At 39.7% G+C, this 19,315-nt stretch overlaps 1 protein-coding gene across 1 annotated transcript in view; it reads left to right on the top strand.

Moving 5' to 3' along the window:
* The window catches only part of LOC123830592 (ubiquitin-conjugating enzyme E2 E2), a 260,315-nt gene that overhangs the window by 216,111 nt on the left and 24,889 nt on the right, over positions 1-19,315 (top strand). The window contains exon 5 of the mRNA XM_045856985.1: positions 6,814-6,961. Coding sequence (XP_045712941.1) covers positions 6,814-6,961 — 148 coding nt within the window. The remainder of the gene's footprint in view (positions 1-6,813; positions 6,962-19,315) is intronic.

The raw sequence follows: 19,315 nt of genomic DNA, 5'->3' as shown, positions 1-19,315 counted from the left end.
AGCGGGCTGCGAACCAAAGTGTCACAGGTTCGATTCCCAGCCAGGGTACATGCCTGGGTTGCAGGCCATGACCCCCAGCAACTACACATTGATGTTTCTCTCTCTCTCTATCTCCCTCCCTTTTCTCTCTAAAAATAAATGAATAAAATCTTAAAAAAAATAAAAATAAAAAAATAAAAATTCATACAGCCAGCCTTTTTTTAAAATTTCTAAGTTATTTTAAAGCACTGCATTGCTTTTTAAAACTACTTTTAAAACGGCCGTTAAATCTAAGCCTTCAAATGGTAAAGCTGTACTCTTAGGAATGTCCTACTTCTAGAGCTCTGTTAAATTTCAGAATTTTCCTCTGTTACTTTTTAACTGTTCGAGGAAGGAGACCTGCATACACTGCATACACTTGCCCAGCAAGTACTGATTGAGCTGGTTCCAGGCTACTGTGCCTGTACCAGATAGTATCTTGTTCAAAATAAAGAAACTGAGATATAAGGGATTTTTATGAAGATTTAATGTAAGCCTACTCTTCCTAATGGATTGTTTTTATTGCCTTACATATTGGCATATATGATCCAGTCCAGTCTCAGACTGGTGTAGGGAATTCTACAGAGAAATCAGTAATGCGCACTGAGGGTGAGCTCACATTCAGTGATGACAGCCACACTCTGACTCAGGCCCACCTGGAGGGATAACCAGGTAGAGCCCCGTTTGCGGAATTTGGGGCAATTGAACAGATCAAAGGGGACAAGATAATCGCTTGCAGAGACAAAGAGGGAATAGAAAACATAATGAAAAAGTCGCTAATAAAACAAACCTTTGAAAAAAAAAGCAAATTGACCATATTTGATATACACATGTTTTTGAAAGAATTAACCATTCTGGGTAGATAAGTTTTCTGTTTCACTGTGTCCAAATCATTTTTTAAAATTTTCTTAGTGAATGAAAACTCTTCTGAAGCGTGCTGTCTTCCCTGCCTTTGAAAACACTGTTCTCAATGTACTGTCACCTCTCCTTGAGGAATGATAGCTATCGCTGTAAACATCGGTGTTAAGCTGTGCTTCAAAACGGTGATAAACGCAAATGCAAGAGTAGGTTGCGACAGACAGAACTCAATGAGTGTTAATCCCTGCAGTGAAACCAGAATTTCCTTTACAGCTTTTTTTTCATTATGTGTTTATTTGTCACAAAGGTGAAGTGAAGAATGTTCCACAACCCAGACCCAAAATAAGATATAATGTGATGGGCTTTCTTGAAAATTGAGTCAGAATCAAATTCGTCTTCTGTAGGCTGAGGGTGGGAGGAGGGTGCTTTCCTGGCCTCTGAAAATCTCCAAACAGTAGCAGATCCACTGATATTTTCTGTTGCTGTGTCACTGATGTCCAAAAACTGCAGACAGTATCTCACCAGTTTGCATGGATCCTTCTTCCTCATTTCTTTCGTGTGTGTTGACAGCGTCTGGGAGAGAATGCTGGGTGTTTCAAGGGCTTTTATTAGCAAGTTTTTGCCTTGATTGGGAAACACATTTGCTCACGTGACCAGGCCACACATTTTTAAGTTCTTTTTAACATTTAATTAGGCGATAGCAATAATAAAAAAATTTATGTTGGGTTCAACACAGGTTGAATGCATACTGAATATTTTTTATTATTGGTTTAACCTCTGATATAGTGATTGGTTTCACTTCTGATATATCTTAATCTACAGGGCAATTTATTAAAGTAACATTATAGCATAGAAAGATAGTAAAAATATCTTCAGCTTCCTCAGGATATTTTCTGCAATTTTTCAGCTTTCAGTCCACTATAAGTTATGGCTCTAAACTGTTCCTTTCCCTGAAGAACAATATGTTACAACTCCTTAGAGAGAGACTTCCCTGGCTGAACAGTAGCCTGTGATGCATGAGCATTTGTTCAGTGAACAGTGGCCTCTTTCTGTGTGCCAAGCACCGCATTGGACATCCTGTGAAAGAAAATATTTTCATGAGAAACTGATGACTTGGTGAGGAGGTCCTGTGGCAGGTGTGGTATCAGAAGTAGGAATATGATGAGGGAACCCCAGAGAGGTCATGGCTTCCATTGCCTTTGGTAAGTATATGACACTTCTTAAAACTCTGAGTTCGTGAATCTTTTCCAGCTTCAGAAGGCACTTGTGGGGGTCCGCAGCATTAGAACATGTAGAACAATCAGCCTGCCTGCTTAATTCAGTGTGGTTTCTTCATGACCACTTGTCAGCAAAGAGGTTGACAGACATGACCCAAGTAGATACTTCTTATCAGCATTATAAATCATCAAAGTGTAAAACATTCTCCAAAAAAATTCACAAGATTCTTTGCAAACTAATGCTTTATTTGTTATCTAACTATACTTTTAATGAAATGTCTTTACTTTAAAACACCAGGGAGTCAACAGTAAAAAAAAAACAATCTAATTAGAAAATGGGCAAAAGATAGGAACATTCTTGTTGAAGAGGGTATCCAGAGAGCAAATAAGCACATGAAAAAGTGTTCAACATCATTAGCAATGAGGGAAATGCAAATTAAAACCACAGGGAGGGATCACTGCACCTCACTAGAATGACTAAACAAAGCATAGCAACAGCACGAAACATCCGCAAGGATGGGGAGAAGCTGGATTGCCCTGCTGCCGGGAATGGACAGTGGTACAGCCACTGTAGAAAAAAATGGATTGCCGTTTCTTATGAAACAAAATATGATTTTACCTTACAACCCAACAGTTGCACTACCGGGCATTTATCACAGAGAAGTAAAAACTTACATTCACACAAAAACTAATGTTCATAGCAGCTTTATTCGTAATAAATAATAACTGGAAACATTCCAGTTGTCCTTCGGGGTATGTGTCAATGATTAAACAAACTGGTGTGTCTATACCTCGGAACTTGCATCAGCAGTAAGAAAGGCCAAGGCCTACTGATACCTGCCACAGCTCAGATGGATCTCAAGGGCACTGTGCAGAGTGGAAAGAGCCAATTTCAAAAAGTAACATCCTGTTTGATAACATAGCATTCTTAAGATGACAAAATTACAGAGATGAGGAACAGAGTAGCGATTGTCAAGAATTAAGCAGGCGGGGCAAGTGACTGGCTGTGAAAGGGTAGCACAAAGGATTCTTGTAATGGAACTGTTCTGTATCTTGACTGTGGCAGTGATCTCCAGTCTACATTCCATGAGTGCATGTAAAACCAGGTAGATGGACAAGGGCAGTGGACTGTATCGGTGTCCGTTTCCTTTGATAAAATACCATGGCTGTGCAAGGTGTTACCATTGCGGGAAACTGGGTGAAGAGTGTACGTGATCTGTCTGTGTTATTTCTTACAACTTCATGCAGATCTAAAATTATCTCAAAATTAAAAATTAAAACGAAAACAGGCATTGAGGCTGAGTAAGAGAGCATAGGTTTTGGGATCAACAAAAGTGTGTTCAAATTCTGGCTCCACCACTTACCTGCTGTGGGACCATGAGCCAGTGGGTTTTTTGGTTTTTGTTTTTTTTTTGTTTTTTCCAGTTTTATTGAGATAGAACATTGTATTAGTTTTAGGTATACAACATAATGTTTGATATATAAATATGTGGTGAAATGAATTGTACAATAAGTTTAGTTAACATCCATCACCTCACAGAGGTACAATATTTTTTTATTTTTAAAGTAGGTATACTACTACTACTTCCCTCCTTGAGTTATCTTGAGGATGAACTGGCTCAGAGTGTACTGTCTAATATCTGATAGATTTTTTTTTTTATTTTTTAGAGAGGGAAGGGAGGGAGAAAGAGAGAGAGAGAAACATCAATGTGCGGCTGCTGGGGGCCATGGCCTGCAGCCCAGGCATGTGCCCTGACTGGGAATCAAACCTGAGACACTTTGGTTCGTAGCCCATGCTCAGTCCACTGAGCTACACCAGCCAGGGCTAATATCTGATAGATTTTTAATGATTGTTATTTACTGTTTACATTGGATCATAAAAATATTTTGTCTTTTTATCTAGCCCTTAAAGGGATAGGGCTCTCTGTTTTATTAACTTCTGTTCATGTCTTTGTTTCTTTCTACTTTCACAGGATTTACTCTGTCCCGGTGATTTTCAGCCTTTTTCATCTCACAGCACACACACTAATTATTAAAATTCTATAGCACTCCAAAAAATACGTTTTTTGCTGATCTAAAAAAAAAACATATAATTTTGATTCATTCATACCAGATGGCTATTATTGTGTTGGATGTTACATTTTTTAAATATTTTATTTATTTATTTTTAGAAAGAGGGAAAGGGAAGAAGAAAGAGAAGGAGCGAAACATCAGTGTGTGGTTGCTTCTCATTCACCCCACAACCGGGGACCTGGCCTGCAACCCAGGCATGGGCCCTGACTGGGAAGTGAACCGGCAACCCTTTGGTTCACAGGCCCACACTCAATCCACTGAGCTACTCCAGCTAGGGAATGTTACATTTTTTATTTGACAATCCAAGGGGAAAGAGGTCAGTACCCCTGACTAAAGAGTCAAGTACTGCATGTTTTAAAAATTCTTGTGGCACACCGGTTGAAAATTGCTCTTCTTTCTTTTTCCTTCCTTGGTCGGACACTTAGCTCATTAAATGTCTTCCTTACTGATACATGGTTTTGAAACTGTAGCATTTTCTTTTACAACTGTTTTAATCAAAACAGATTTTTGTGATGGCAACCCAACATTTTCATTGTTGTTGGGTTAGAAATACAGCTGTTTATTTCTATTTAGTCCAAGTTATTTGAAAATGTGTTTGCCAGCTTCTAAATATATGATGAGTGATTTTTATGGTCTTAATAATTATTTGAAATATATTAAATTTCCTTTGTGGCTTCGTATGTGATTGATTTATGTTTCTTACGCTTAGAAAAGAATATGTGTTCTTGAATTGTAAAGTGTGGACTTTTGCATTCATTTAGTACTTTGAGTTTGTTCATTCGGTTCATATTTTCAATATCTGTACTATATTTTGATTTGATTGATCTATTAATTAGTGCAGTGAAAATGTCCCTCTTTGATTGTTGATGTGTCATTTTCTCCTTATAATTCTGCCAATTTTTACTTCTTATATTTTTGGCTATATTGTTAGCTGTAACCGATTCAGAATTGTTACATTTCCCTGATGCATTGCTCATTTCATCATAATGCAGTGATCATCTTTACTGATTTTTGCTTTAAATGCTTTTTACCTTAAACATATATTTGATCTGATATTAATGCAGTCATTTAAGCTATTTTTTATTTAGTCTTTGCATAGCTTATGTGCCCAGGATTTAGAATTCTTAGGGGACATTCGTTCTTTCCCAGGCCAGACCCCAGGATATTTCTGGCAGGTGTAGTTACTATTTCTACATAAGGTATTATCTTTTCAAATCCAGCCATTTACTGAAAGCTGCTCGAGTGTCCAAATTTATGCCAGGGCTCTCAATTTCAACCCCTTGCCACATACAGACCTAAGGTTTCCTCTTCACGTTTCACGGGGACATGAAAACCCAAGCCTCCATTTTTTAGGCTGACTTCTACCCTTGATTCCCTCCCTCTTCCTCACCTCGCCCTTGGCAGCTGCTCTGTCCGCTCATGTGCTTACTGTAATTTCTGGTTTTCAGTTCCAGCCTCTGGGGTTGCCCTTGCAAATGCACCTATGCATTTTAAAGAATGTCGGTTATATTTTTTTTTCAGCAGTTCTAGGTGTTTGGAATATGCGTGTGTAGGGAGAGATATTGAAGTTAGTTACCTAATCTGGCATGAAGGGGCAGCTCTTAAGAGGAGTACTAATCTAGCCTGAGAGTGGTACCATGTTGCTCAGCAGTTGTAGAACACTGGATCTGTATTTTCTGAGACTTAATAGCAGATGAATTAAGTAAATCCTGATGTTCGCATGGATGCTGGATGCCCCAGCGAGACAGCAACTCCTACAAAGATCTGCCATGTGTGTATATCTGGGTGCAAAGCCATTTCAACTTAGGGCACCAGAAAACTGGTCTTCAGAACACCAGGATTCTTTGACATTTCAGCTTCTCATTTTGAGAACGTGTGTAAACATGATATTAATGAGTAACATTAAAAACTTGTTGCTTACATAAGACTTTTGTAAAATAGTTTTGCTAGAGTTGTAAAACTGATTTGGACTTAACTTTTCAATCAAAGTTTTTTTAAATGTTATACACACGTTTCAGACTTATACCTCAGCAAAGTACAGTGGTGACCTAGGTATTATAGGGAAGAAGTGAGCTATACTAATACTACATTCAAAACAGAGAATGTGGGTTTGTAAGTTATACTTAACATAGTCTTTCAATGAACTAGATGCATTATTTATATACAGTGCCCCAATTTATATCTTTAAATCATGACATAGAATAATATTTATTTCCTTTTTAGAGTATTCCTGTGCTCTTTTGAATTTTATAAATGCACAAAACCTTAAGACAATAGGAATCCAACACAAGTTGCCTTTGAAATTTTTATTTTGGAAAACTTTTTTTCTTTGAAATTTTTTTAGGAGTCATAGTCTGTTTCCCTCCTATGAACATTCCTACAGTTGCACCAAGAGTAAATTCAGAGCCCAGAACATCAGTTAAGTGATGATAGGTGTCTTCATCAAAAGCTGAATGTCATGAATTTGTTATTGGAGTTTAGTTCTCTGTGCCCAGAATGACAAGTTCTGAAATCATAGTGATTTTGATTATCGATTCTTCTCATATGCTTAAGGAAAAATTAAATATATGGTTGAACCAGTGACCCTTAGATTATTTTGTCTAATAAAAGGTATGTCTGTTTATAACAATTTTACATTTTCTTCCAGGTTACCTTCCGAACAAGAATCTATCACTGTAACATTAACAGCCAAGGCGTGATCTGTCTGGACATCCTGAAGGACAACTGGAGTCCGGCCCTGACCATTTCTAAAGTCCTCCTCTCCATCTGCTCCCTCCTCACGGACTGCAACCCCGGTGAGAGACTTTTGGTCCAGTCTGGAACTGGGTCTGCTCTGCTGCTACTGCCGCACTGCTACTCTATTATTTTGAATTTCAGTTTCCATAATATGCAACTGCTTTCTTCTCTTTTCAAATTGGGTCCTGTCATTAGTCCTTTTAGACTGTTCTTCACCAAGAAGGAAAAGGCATAGTGTGATAAAAATTAATGAAAAATCATTTTGGATTAAGAAGTTCATTTGAAGAACGCATTACATTCCATTGCCAAATAATAATAAAATTTTTAATTAAATAGTTTAACCTTTAACTAGATGCCTACCAGAAGATGTTAATTTGAGAAATACGGGCTATTTAAATTTGATAACAATCAGGCAACACCGCACAGATGTGACCTTTTCTAGCATCTTAATAACCGTGCGTCTTTGTAAGCTGTTAGAACCGAAAAAGGGGGTGGAGGGAATGGTCCTGAACTAGGAAATACCCAAAAAAGTACAAAGGAGAGACAGATTGAATACAGCTTCCCAGCAAAACTGAAGAGCGTGCATGGCCGGTCTTTCACAGGGTGCTGGTGCCCTCAGTGCTGAAAGCGCTGACTTCCTGTGTGCTCCCAGATGTGCGGTGCTGTGTCTTTGACCAGCTGCTTTTAACTAAACGACCACACACCTGCCAGTTTCTTACATATGTGGGTTTATTGTGGAAGATACAAAAACCCAAAGGTAGCTGTCGAGTTTTTACTGATGTTCTCAATGAGAAATTCTTTGAGTATTTAACTGTGACCCTCCAGGAAATGGTGCAACATGGGACCACATCTGCTGCCCTACTCCCAAAAAAGTACTTCTGGGGCTTGGTGAAATTTGGAGGCAAGGGTTCTTTTTTTTTTTTAAGAGAAAAATTTATTTTGACAGGTAAGTAACTTATTTAAGAAACCTTTGATGTGAAGTCATGCCGTACACCTTAAACTTGTATCAGTTTTGTACGTCAGTTATATCTCAGTAAAGCTGGGGAAAAGGAGAAACTTTTGAGGCACTTTTGAGCACTGGATGAATAAGAAGGCCTCACTTCTTATACATGGAATGAAGGGTAACTTTAAGAGAGAAAGCTCGGCGCTGAGCCAGTCCTTACCCCAGCAGTAACCAGCTGGCTTGGTCTTCCAGCCAGCTGACCTGGGCCTGTCCCCTGGAATCGTCTCATAGGTGAGAGTGTGTTCTTGTGCAGGGGTCCCTGCTTAAAGGCATAGATGCGTTCCACCAAAGCCTTCTCGTGGCAATCAAAAAGATTCCTGTTCTACAAAAAGAAATTGCATTAGAGTTTCCTTTTGCTGTGTCTTGGAAAATTACATGTGCTAAAGAAATACTAAAGATAATGGTTTTCCTTAGGTTTCACCAACTAGTGATAGCCCATCTGATGTAAGAATAGAACATCATTTATGGAATCTATGCTAACAAACCAGATGTTCATACTTTTAAACACATAAAAAGATATTTCCTAATTGGCACATCATTTATATGTTATGTTCATAGTTTTAGAGTTTTAAAATATTTATCTTAAAGAAGTCAAATGTTTGTTCTTTTATTTAATGGCTTTATTTCATACTGTTTTCTGCTGTATTTCCAATCTCTGTAGATTATTCACCCTAGATTTAAATTAAATCTAGTCTAACCTATCTTCACATCATCACAAATCTAAGTTTGATAGAATATGAACAAATAAGATTTTCCTATACAGAATCTAGAGCTATTTTAACATCAAAAATGCTTTAGCTCAAAATAGGCTTCTCATAAGAATATAAATTTATCAACTTTAAAAGTGCTTTCTCTTATTCTTACATAAACTGATTTTTAAGAATATTTTTCATAGTTTTCTCATAATTTATATTTGTCTCTTTCAAAAAATTTTGGCCCACTCAGAAACAAAAATTGTATGCTTCATCGTGGGTCTGTACATTTCTGTTGTATGATATTTACCGGCAGACTTTAGACTGGCTTCACTGTTTATTAGTTGTGTGACCTTGTACTGATGCCTTAACTTTCTTCAGCCTTAGTTTCTTATATGAAATGAAGATTATCATCAATCCCACCTAAGTCACAGAATTCCTGTGAGTTTAAAATGAGACAGATTCTTACTGATGTTATTTCCCAGAGTATTTAGGACTGTGAATGGGCATATATTAGATGTTTTATAAATACCTACTCAGTTGAATTTAATGGAGAGTGGATAGTAGTGAGTAATTTGTTGGCACAGACACGCTTGGATTTAATAACCCAAAAAAAGCCTAATCCTGAATTCATAGTGCTTTTGTGTTGTTTCTCGGGAAGGATTCTCTCCGAGGAGGGAAATGTCCAGCATTTACCACCCATTCATTTGATGGGTGCACCATTCTGTTCCCAGTGCAGCGGTCAAGGTGGGTCTTATGCTGGCCTTAATAGGGTGGTTCACACTTCCCTGGGATGTGTATTCAGCCTGAAATCACTTCCTTACTGGTCAGACATCACCCAGCTGTCAGAGTGTGTCTGTGACACACTGCTGGGGAACAGAGTGGCAGCGGAGAGGAATGGAAGATGATAAGCTCAAAAGGTTATTTAGCACCAGCCTCCCAGACTCTCTTAAATTTAGTCATGCTTGGTAAAAAGGGTCTAATCCATGAATGGCTGAAGTTTGGAATACTAATCAAATTTCCATTCTTCATGGAATGCTCTTATTTGTAACTACTTTCTTTTCTCAGGTATGTAGAAAATTTAAGCTCTGTTCTATTTGATATTGTAAAGGGTTTTTGGTTTTTTTTTTTGCTGTTGTGTGGGTATTTTTAAACTCTTGAATATTTTATAATTTTATGAAATCTATTTATTTAAAATGTGCCTGTATTATGGTCTTCATACCTATAAATGATGGATATTTTCCCTCATGCAAAGTGAACTGTCCTCAGAACACTGACAACTATGAGATAAAACAAAGCCAGCACTTGTCCTGTACCCCAGATGCTTTAACACAGTAATGTGGAGAAATACTTCTCACCTTCTTCTTCTCCCTTTTTTTTTGAAAAGTATGTAAATCTGCAAATCTCCTGGCATTATTTTACTAATCTTAGTTCTGCCTTCCTACTCTACCACTGTTGCTTTTCTAAAGTGTTACAGGCTTGTTTCATTCTCAATATAATTCTGATCCTGTATCGCTAAAAAGTTGTCCCCAAAACATATGATTCATATGAAGTAATTGGAAATGTGAAAACCAAACATTTGATAGAAGATTTAGTGCCAGAAATTTTTAAGCATAATAAAGTGGAATTGTGTTTGTGATTTTTTTTTTACATGTCCTTACCTTGTAGAGACACATACTGACTGACCTATTTGCAAAGAAAATTCTTGACATCTGGCATTTGCTTCAAAGTAATCCAGGAAGCTTGGAAGTGGGTAGGGATATGGAAGATGGCAGGTTGATCATTATAATTGCTGAATCTTAGTAATGAGTACATGGGGCTTCATTGTACTATTCCGTGTACTTTTGAATATGTTAGAAATTTTTTATAATAAAGGTTTTTTTTAATTGCCAAAGATTAGGCACACCAGCAGTGTAATCTATAAAAGGTATGTGATTTGTTCTTTTTGCCTTGTGAAGGAATTCTTTGGCCTCTGACCTTCACCTGGTGTATCTTATTCCCCTATCATCTGCCTGCAGAGCATAGCTACCTTGTAACGGAGCCTGGGGCGGCAGGGTTCTGCCTTCACAAACCACCACGAAGGCCCTGTCCTCCACTCTTCACACAGGCGGAACTGTGTGGGCCATGTCCATGAACATGCTCCCCACATGCCTACCGAACACCAGCACTCAGGATGGATGAGCTTCCCTCTCTCCCTGTCACCTTCCAGATAAGAATCAGTGTCAGTTACCCCCAGTCTTGATTTATGCATATCTGTATTAGAACAACAGATAGAGCTAAGAATGGCAGCTAATTAACCCTCAGCCTTACATAGTGATTAACCCCAGGGTGGGCACAGCTGCAGCTTCATTGGTAGGAGATTTATTCTTCTCAAAGGCACTGAGCAACTGGGAGGAGGAATTTGCTCCCAGTGACTCTTTAGCAGTGCCATAGAAAAGGTCAGAGAACGGCCCCTTCCTCCTTCTCCGGCTCCACAGCCCTTTGTTTCAGCCCTGCGGCCACGTTTTTAAACAACTAGGACAATTCTTATCTGTAAGTTGTCCTTAACTTTGGTCGTTATGAATTGGTTGGCTTCACGCCAATTATGTTTAAATAGTAAATTACGTTGCTAAATATTAAAATGTTGTAATTGACAGCGATTACTAGGGGCTGGGGAACATAAAATAGGATTAATTATTTCAACACAGGTACATTTCTGTAGACTGTTTACACTGTTGGTGAGCTGTTAGACTGACTGATGAAAGGGACGGAAATGGAACTTAAGAGGATTCTGCGGCTTCCGGCTGCGGCAGGGATCTGTACGGACCCCCTTCCCCGTTCCTCGAGGGCTGGTGAGGAGCAGTTTCTTTAACTGAAAAGCTGGACGAATGATAAGCCCACCTGTTTTCAAAACAGGCCGTCTTAACAGGAATGCAGAAAAGATTTCTGTGGCGACACTACGTAGGGATAGATGGACATCAGGTTGCTTCTGATGTCACAAGTAAAAAGGGTCTCTCTTTGAGTCAGAGAAGGTTTAAAGTTGCATTTATTATAACGAAGAAGCCTTTGTTTATTTTTGGAAATTGCATATGGGGAATTTGAAATTCCCCAAAATATTGGGAAAACAGTATTCACAGTTTTCGTGGTGGAGGAATGGTAGCTTAGGTGGAAAAAAGGTGGGGGTCTGAATATACTCCTTTGATAATGTATCTGTATTAGATGTTTCTTTTTTTAAAGTGGAATTATCTTTATTAATTTTCTCATAAAAATAGTACATGCTTATTAGATTTTTTCCTAAATTAATTATCTTTTAAAGAGAAGTATTTAATTTTCATTTGAGGCTCTTTGCTTTGCAAACTCAAAGTGGATGGAACTAGGCAAAGTGTGTTTGTCAGTTACGTTTGTCTCATTATGACCTTAGTGTAAATTTAGACACACTAACGTCAACTTTCAGCCCTGGTTTTGAGTGACTTCTGCTTAGCGTTTGCCTATGCATACTTTATTGTCCCTTAATTTATACAAATCTAGACATACATAGCTGTTACAACAATTTTTCTGTTAGGAATCTGTTGCTGTCCCTGCGACATTAACCTCTAATTTATTGGTTTGGTAGTTGATCTCATTAAAAACCTGCTGTATACATTTACTTAGGACACAAATTTTCTTCAATTTACTTTTTAGAAAAATGTCATTGTAGTGCTTTTTGTTTTCGAAATGACCAATGATTTATTTTTGGTTAAGAGGAACACTAAAAAGGAAAAGGTGTGTCTAGATCAGTACTTAACAATTTCTATACTTTCCCAAAAATGAAGCCTTCCTCCACTAAAATCAATTAATGAATGTCTTTGCTAGTGTTAGAATTTACTAAATCATATTTGAGGCGTTTTTCTTGATCTAAACACAAATGAGAAATGAAAAAATGAAGCACACCCTCAATTTAAATAAACATCATTCTTTACTCAGAGGGGAATGTCTTTTACTCAGAACTATTTACCCAAGGAATGATTAAAAGACTATCTTTTCCTTTTACTTGAGGAATTTCTGGAGTCATGAACATTTAGTCTTGATTTTAATTAACTTTTTCTTTATTACTTCTTAAGCGAAGATAATTAAAACATAAAGATTACAGTGGTAAAAAAGGACTCTGATTAATTCTCATTCTAGAATAAAAAGTCTTTTTTCATGATAGGGAAAGAAGTATGTAAGAATTGTGGGCATTTTCTTAGCTTTTTCATTATTTTTATGACTCAAAAAGGCTTCATTTTCTTTAGCTTGCTGACCGTGTGCTTGTGCCTCCAGCCCTTTCACAGCGGTTGTCTGCCCCTCAGTAAGGAGAGCGTGCTTGCCGCCGTCACGGACACGTTGAGCACGCGTGGATCCAGCACAGGCCCTGCTGACACGTGTTTCCTTTTAGACAACCTCGTTAGAACGTCAGGTCCCCCTGCACGGAGTCTGGGCAGTCGGCCTGGGCACACGCCACATGCAGATTTGGTGCTTTCCTGACCTTTTGGTGTGAAGGTCAACAATCCTAAAGCCAGGGTCTCGTGGCAGCTGAGTTTTGTTAGGGGCTGGACTGCAGGACGGCCTCCCATGCTGTCAGACACCGGACCATGTGAGTGCCTGACAGCGCCGTTCCCGGAAGAGGACGAGGCAGAGTAGTGGGTGTGAAGTCAAAGGTCTTCCCTGTCTCCCTAGGCAGCGTCTCCTGGTGATTTTTTTTCTTTACAGTTAAGGACCATTCATAAGTTTGTCACTCTTTGAAAGTAGTCCTCTTTCCTTCTACAGGTTTTTTGTTTTTTTTATTTTTGCCATCAGGTAGCACAGCACTAACTTAATGCTCAGTCACAATAACTGTCTTAACCCTTACAGTTAGTATGCATGCTAATTATATCTGCTTCTTTCCTATACTTCTACTCATGCCTTTTATTATGGCTTATTCTGTTTCTGTGTCATTATTTTATAGAGTATCTGTATGTTATTGCAAGTCATCTAACTCTTGTTTGGCAAAGAGGCACGTATGATAAATAAGAGATTAATTTTTTTGTTTGAGGTCGGTTCAGGGAACACATTTCATAGCTACCCAGTGTGTTTACTGCTCGTGTCAGGCTCTGCTCAGCAGATTTAGTCCAACAACAAGACTTCTTTTTCCTGTGCCTCTTGTCCATCTATTCTGTAGCGTCTTGGTCTCCACACAAACAGAACGGTCTGAGGCCTTATTCCTGGGTGGGGATCTGCCGCAGGTGTGAAATGATGGTCTGTGTGATTCTCTCAGATCTTCCCCCTATGCCACTTTTGAAACTCTTAAGTGCTATTTCTTTGTTGGCTAATTTATTTTGCAATCTGAGTGTCTGTTCCCACGCAGTCCATCTCTGTAAGGTGGTCGTTTTTGAACCCTGTAGGCTTGTTGTTGGTAAATGGAATCGTTCTACTGATATTTATTGTCAGAAACACCTGTACCTGGTCTATAAATGACATCTCAGGATTTTACTTTATGTAGGTTTAAAAAGTGAATATATTTTTAAAAGCTGGTAACAGCATAAAACACCCTTCTAGGATGTTGCCTGCTTACCCTGCACTTAGCAGGAACCCGCCTTCCCCAGAGACCCTGGTGCCCTGGTCTCTTTTCTGTCTCAGTGCAGTTCTCTCTGTGGCTGTCGCATCTCCCGCTCAGGTGACCTTTCTGGGAGTACCCCTGACAGCACCCACACCACATGGGGAGGCCCCTCTGTGATCACACTGACTGTCAAAGAGGTTTATGCCCAGCAGATTTCTTAATGAAGCTATTCTGTGTTTCGTTAGTTGTCTGATGTCCTCAGGGACAGGTGTGAAAACTAAAGAGAGGAGTGATACTCTTAAGGTGGAGCATCAGCCGCTCTCCTGCCTGCAAATAGAAATGGCAGGCATAGTGCGAACCACTGCATCTTTGCTGACAGCCTCACATTTGCTTGTTCATTTCTGCCTTCTAAAGACGGCCTCTTTCAGGAATCCTACTGGAAAAAGCAATTAAGAAAAAGATTTAACCACATCAGAGGTTATCCAAAAGGTTGTATAACCCACATCATCTTTCCAAACAGATAGGTATGAATATAAAGCTATGTTTTTCAGCCTTTTGTGACCCTGAGGTGCCCTCCTAGTCATCTTTGACCTGTCCCAGTTAGCCTGGGGACTCTGCTGTCCTTTATTTCCTGTAGTTTCTAATAATTTAAAAACAATTGACATGTTATATGTCTTTTTAGAGTTCATATGCACAACTCCACCTTCCCAACCCCCCTGCCCCAGGCTCTGACTGGACTCCTCCCTCAAGGCTGAAGTGTAGCCCTGTCCTTTGTAAGAGTCACTGAGCTGCTGGAGCCTAGGGCAAAGCAAAGTGCACCTGCCGTACTTCTGTCTTTGGGCTGGTGCTTTGTGGTGTGTGTATCCTTGGCTATTCCTTCTCCTTTTTCCCTTTTCCTATTAACTGGTCTTTTCTGTTTAATCTGTATTTCAGCCTCTTGGTTTTTCTGCTGCTGGTTCTCTTTTTCTCCTTTTTTTTTTTAATCCTTTTTGGTCACCTGCTGCTCTCCCTCTTAACTCCTTTTAACGTTTCTTTCACCCAGGGAAATGTTTTTTAAAAGAGGAAATCCAAGCTTTTTTATTTTTATTTTAAAAGCATTTTATCATCTCTATAACCATATGAATTAGCGCTTGAGCTAGTACAACCCTGGAATATTCCGTTTCACTGCATGTGCCAGGTGGTAACTCTCATTCTTCTGGCGCTGGACAGGGTCGGCCCCATCAGCTCTCAGAAGGGGTGCCGTGTCAGCTCTGAAAAGGTAGCCGCAGCTGTGAGCGCTGTTGGAGCTGTTGCCATTCTCAATGCCGTGGCCTCTTTCTCCAGCTAAACAGTTCCTTTTTTTAGTCTAGTTTGGAAAATACATTAAATATAAAGTGCTGTGCCCTGTAAGTAATGTTAGCGAAGCAGCTTCATGAGCATGGCATCATCATCTCATTTTCCTGTTCTGAACTTCCTTGCCCCACATATGGGTGGCAGTGTTTTGAATGAAAACACCAAGTTAGGTCCTGGTGGAATGGGGCTACACTGTTTAGCTCTAAGCAGTTGTCCTGGTCTTCTCTGCACTTCCACCTGCCTTGTCTGAGTCACGGTGCCATACCTTTGCATGCATCTTTTCAACAACCTCGGTGGCTCCCCTTGCTGGACTCACCAGTGTCAGATAGATAGAGCAGGTGCACAGTGAAGGGTACACCTTGCCACATCCAAAAACATATTGAGTCAAAGGAGCCAAAGTACACTGAGTTTTGAAGCTGTCAGAAAAACTAGAATGTTGCCCAGCTCTCTCATTCAGCAGATAAATCAGTGTTCTCATTTGTGAACTTCTGACCCTGTCTTGCAGCATTATTGTAAAGATGAAGTGTGTGTAGACCCCTGTAAACACCTTGCAGGCTATGAGTATCATTATACGGATGTGTTGAACTGAAGGCCCATATTATCTCTTCAAGGTATGATGAGTTGGCATTTGAGGTGTCTAAAAAAACAAATTAATTTATTGAATAAAATCTTTCCAGGGCTGCTTCGAAGTTTTGTGAGTTTGGAACTTCACATGCGACAGAATTTACATTCTAAAAAGAGAACTAATAGGAAGAATGAATTAAAAGTCAAACTTAATGATTCCTGTTTGCTTCAGGCTTCTCTTTATAATCTAGATAATTTAAATATTTAGCATTATCATCTGTCTGTAAAATGAAGTATAAGTCTTCTTTATTCCCACCACCCATAATGCACAAACTGAATGCCTTCCTGCAGCCAATTTTGGCCAGAGAACTCCCCAGGAAACTTTTCTTTATTTTAAGCCCAAGCCTTTTTTAATGTTTACACCCATCCCCAGTGTCCCTTTGCTCTTACCTCGTATGAGATACAAGTCTCAGGCCTAAAGACAACTTAAAGTGTGTCAGGATGTTTTATTGGATGACAGACTCATGAAGATCAGAAACTGTGTCTAGTTAAGGTAGAAGTGAACCCTATTTGTAGCGAGCTTCAAGTAAATTTAATTACTTGTTTAATTACTAAATTTAATTACTAAACTAGATATTACTAATTTAATTACTAAACTAGATATACTTTGTTATCTGGATTGTGTTTAATGTTTTTTAAATACAATAGAAGGGACTTCTACTTCTGGCCATGAAGAAGTAGTAGGAACCATATTTACACTCCTTCCTTTAACAACTAGATAAACAGACACTGGAACACAGGCAGCCCAGGACTGTGACCCCCGAGAAGAGAGGAACAAATGAAGTGAACTCTGTGGTTGCCCAGCTTATTGCCAAGAGGCGGTGTCCAGGCTGCAGGGCAGGGAGGAAGAAACCAAAGGCAGAGCCCAGCAGTCTCACCCAGTTGAGGAGACAGAGAGAGGAGTTTGGGAAGAGCAAGGTGGCTTGTGTTTGTGGGGTGGAGATCTGGAGAAGGAGGGCTGCATAGAAAGTTCCAGAGATCTGAAAAGGGATCTCCTTGGGTCGTTGCCTAAGTTTGGATTTGTGCTTGCAAGAAGAAGGGGCCAGGGAAAGAACCTCCACAGAGCAGCAGGCTGCATTCCTGGAGCTCACGCCAGGCTCCATATGAGTGGGGAGGTCACAGAGTAAACAGGAAGTCATGTAGTCCTCGAAAGATGCTGCCTTAATAGTGGGGGTGAACTAGCTCTGCACTAAAGGTCACTTTGCTCCTATCCTAACAAAGTTTAAAGGCAAGCCTGTGAAAGGATAAAATTTCTCCTAAGTACATGCTAGAATAAAGTACAACATTCTTTAAGAAACTATAGTACAACAAATTCCAGCACCCAACAATGTAAAATTCACAGTGTTGTACACCCAGTAAAGTATTGCTTGGTATTTTAAGAGCAGAAAACTACCATCCATAACCAGCAGAAAAATTAATCCACAGAACCTGACCCGGAAAGGACAGAGGTGTTAGAATTAGTAGAGAAGAATACTGAAACAGCTGCTATAAATAAATTCATATGCTTAAGAATGTAAAGAACAGAAACATGAGAAAAACAGAAAATAATAAAAATATGCAAATGAAACTTCTAGCGATATAAATAATACAATATCAGGCATAAAAAAAAATATATTGGGCCTTGGCCAGTGTGGCTCAGTTGTTAGAGCATCATCCCATTCACCAAAAGGTTGGGAGTTCAATTCCCGGTCAGGGCACATGCCTAGGTTGCAGGTTTGATCCCTGGTCAGCACATGTATGGGAGGCAACTACTCGATGTTTCTCTTTTACATTAGTCAGTCTCTCTCTTTCTCTCTCTCTCAAAATGATTAACATATTAAAACATGCCTTTAAACAAGTAAATTGGATGGGAGTAACAGCAGATTAGATGCACTGGAAGAAAGGGCCAGTGAGGTTGAATATAGTAATCCAAACTCTCCATAACAAAGCAAAAGATATAAAAGCCTCACAAAAATAAAATGAACAGAGTTTCCATGAGCTGTGCATTAACATCAGGCTATCTAACATATTTGTCATTGGAGTCCCAGAAAAGGGAGTCAGGAAAGAAAAACTATTTCAAGAAATAATGGGAAGAACTTGCACTTCCAGTAGCAGAGATGGCATTTGCCCTTCCACCTGAAGTGACCAAAGGCAGACAAAATATATTCAACGATGGTTTTCAGGACTCAGACGGTGAAGGGCAGTTGTCCCTGACACATGAGAAACACATGAAGTGATTCGTAGATCACTGCCTGGGAGACTTTCAGGCCACGGTGCCAGAAGGGAAGCCCAGGTGGGGCCGAGCAGACTCACTAAGTGCTGAGCAAACAGAACTGAGTCCGGGAAACTGAGGTAGCTGGAGTTCACAAGACAGAGTACGGAGGAGAGAACTGCACAGGGAAGGGGAACCCCAGAGACCTGCAGAGGGTACCCCTTCCTTATTCAGCAGACTAGTGATCAGCATATACATAGGAGTAAACGACTCAGGTCTGGGGAAACAGCTGGTTTTTGTTGGGTTGGTTGGTTTGTTTTTTACCTCTTTTTTGCCACATTGGTAAGGGATGGATTCACACCCTATGGTTATGGGGAGTGGCCAAACATACAACACCCAACACTGGACAGATGAAATTGGTAACAGTTTATTAGTCACATATTAGCCTGGGGAAAGTCGTCACATGCCGTGAAGGGTTGTGTGAGGATTAAACTCAGAAACAGATGGAACAGGCAAGGGCTGCAGGAGGCAGACTTTTGTAGTCTCCAGACCACTCCCTGGTTCCTACGGGAGAATGCCATGAGTTTGTTTGAATAATTCCACAGGCTGGCAAGAAACTGAAGTCCACTACACAGTGGTAAGCAGGAACTGTTCCCTGTGTCCGTAAGAAGGAGGGGCCCTTATCCACAGGAACACAATCAGAAGGGGAATGTGTGGTAGGATGATCTGAGGCCTTCCCAGTTTTCCCAGGAGGTCAAGGCAGCACCTAATATTGTATTTTCATTTTTGGCCTTGTACCACAGAAACATCCAGCACCCAGCAAGGTGAAACCCACATTGTGTGGCACCCAGTCAGAGGTCATCAGTATGCAAAGAAGCAAGAAGACGTGACACACGATAAGGAGCATGACCGCTCACTCAGAACTGACCGAGAACTAGTATAGATGTTAGGAGGAGACTACATAATGGTGGACATTTTCCCAAATTTGATGAGAACTTTAAACACATATCCAAGAAGTTTGGTAAACCTCAAACAAAC

The sequence above is a fragment of the Phyllostomus hastatus genome, unplaced genomic scaffold, assembly GCF_019186645.2.
Source record: "Phyllostomus hastatus isolate PE091 unplaced genomic scaffold, TTU_PhHast_1.1 phas_scaffold_129, whole genome shotgun sequence".
NCBI lineage: Eukaryota > Metazoa > Chordata > Mammalia > Chiroptera > Phyllostomidae > Phyllostomus > Phyllostomus hastatus.
Note: the sequence above shows the minus strand (reverse complement) of the source record. Positions and strands in the feature narration are given on the sequence as shown.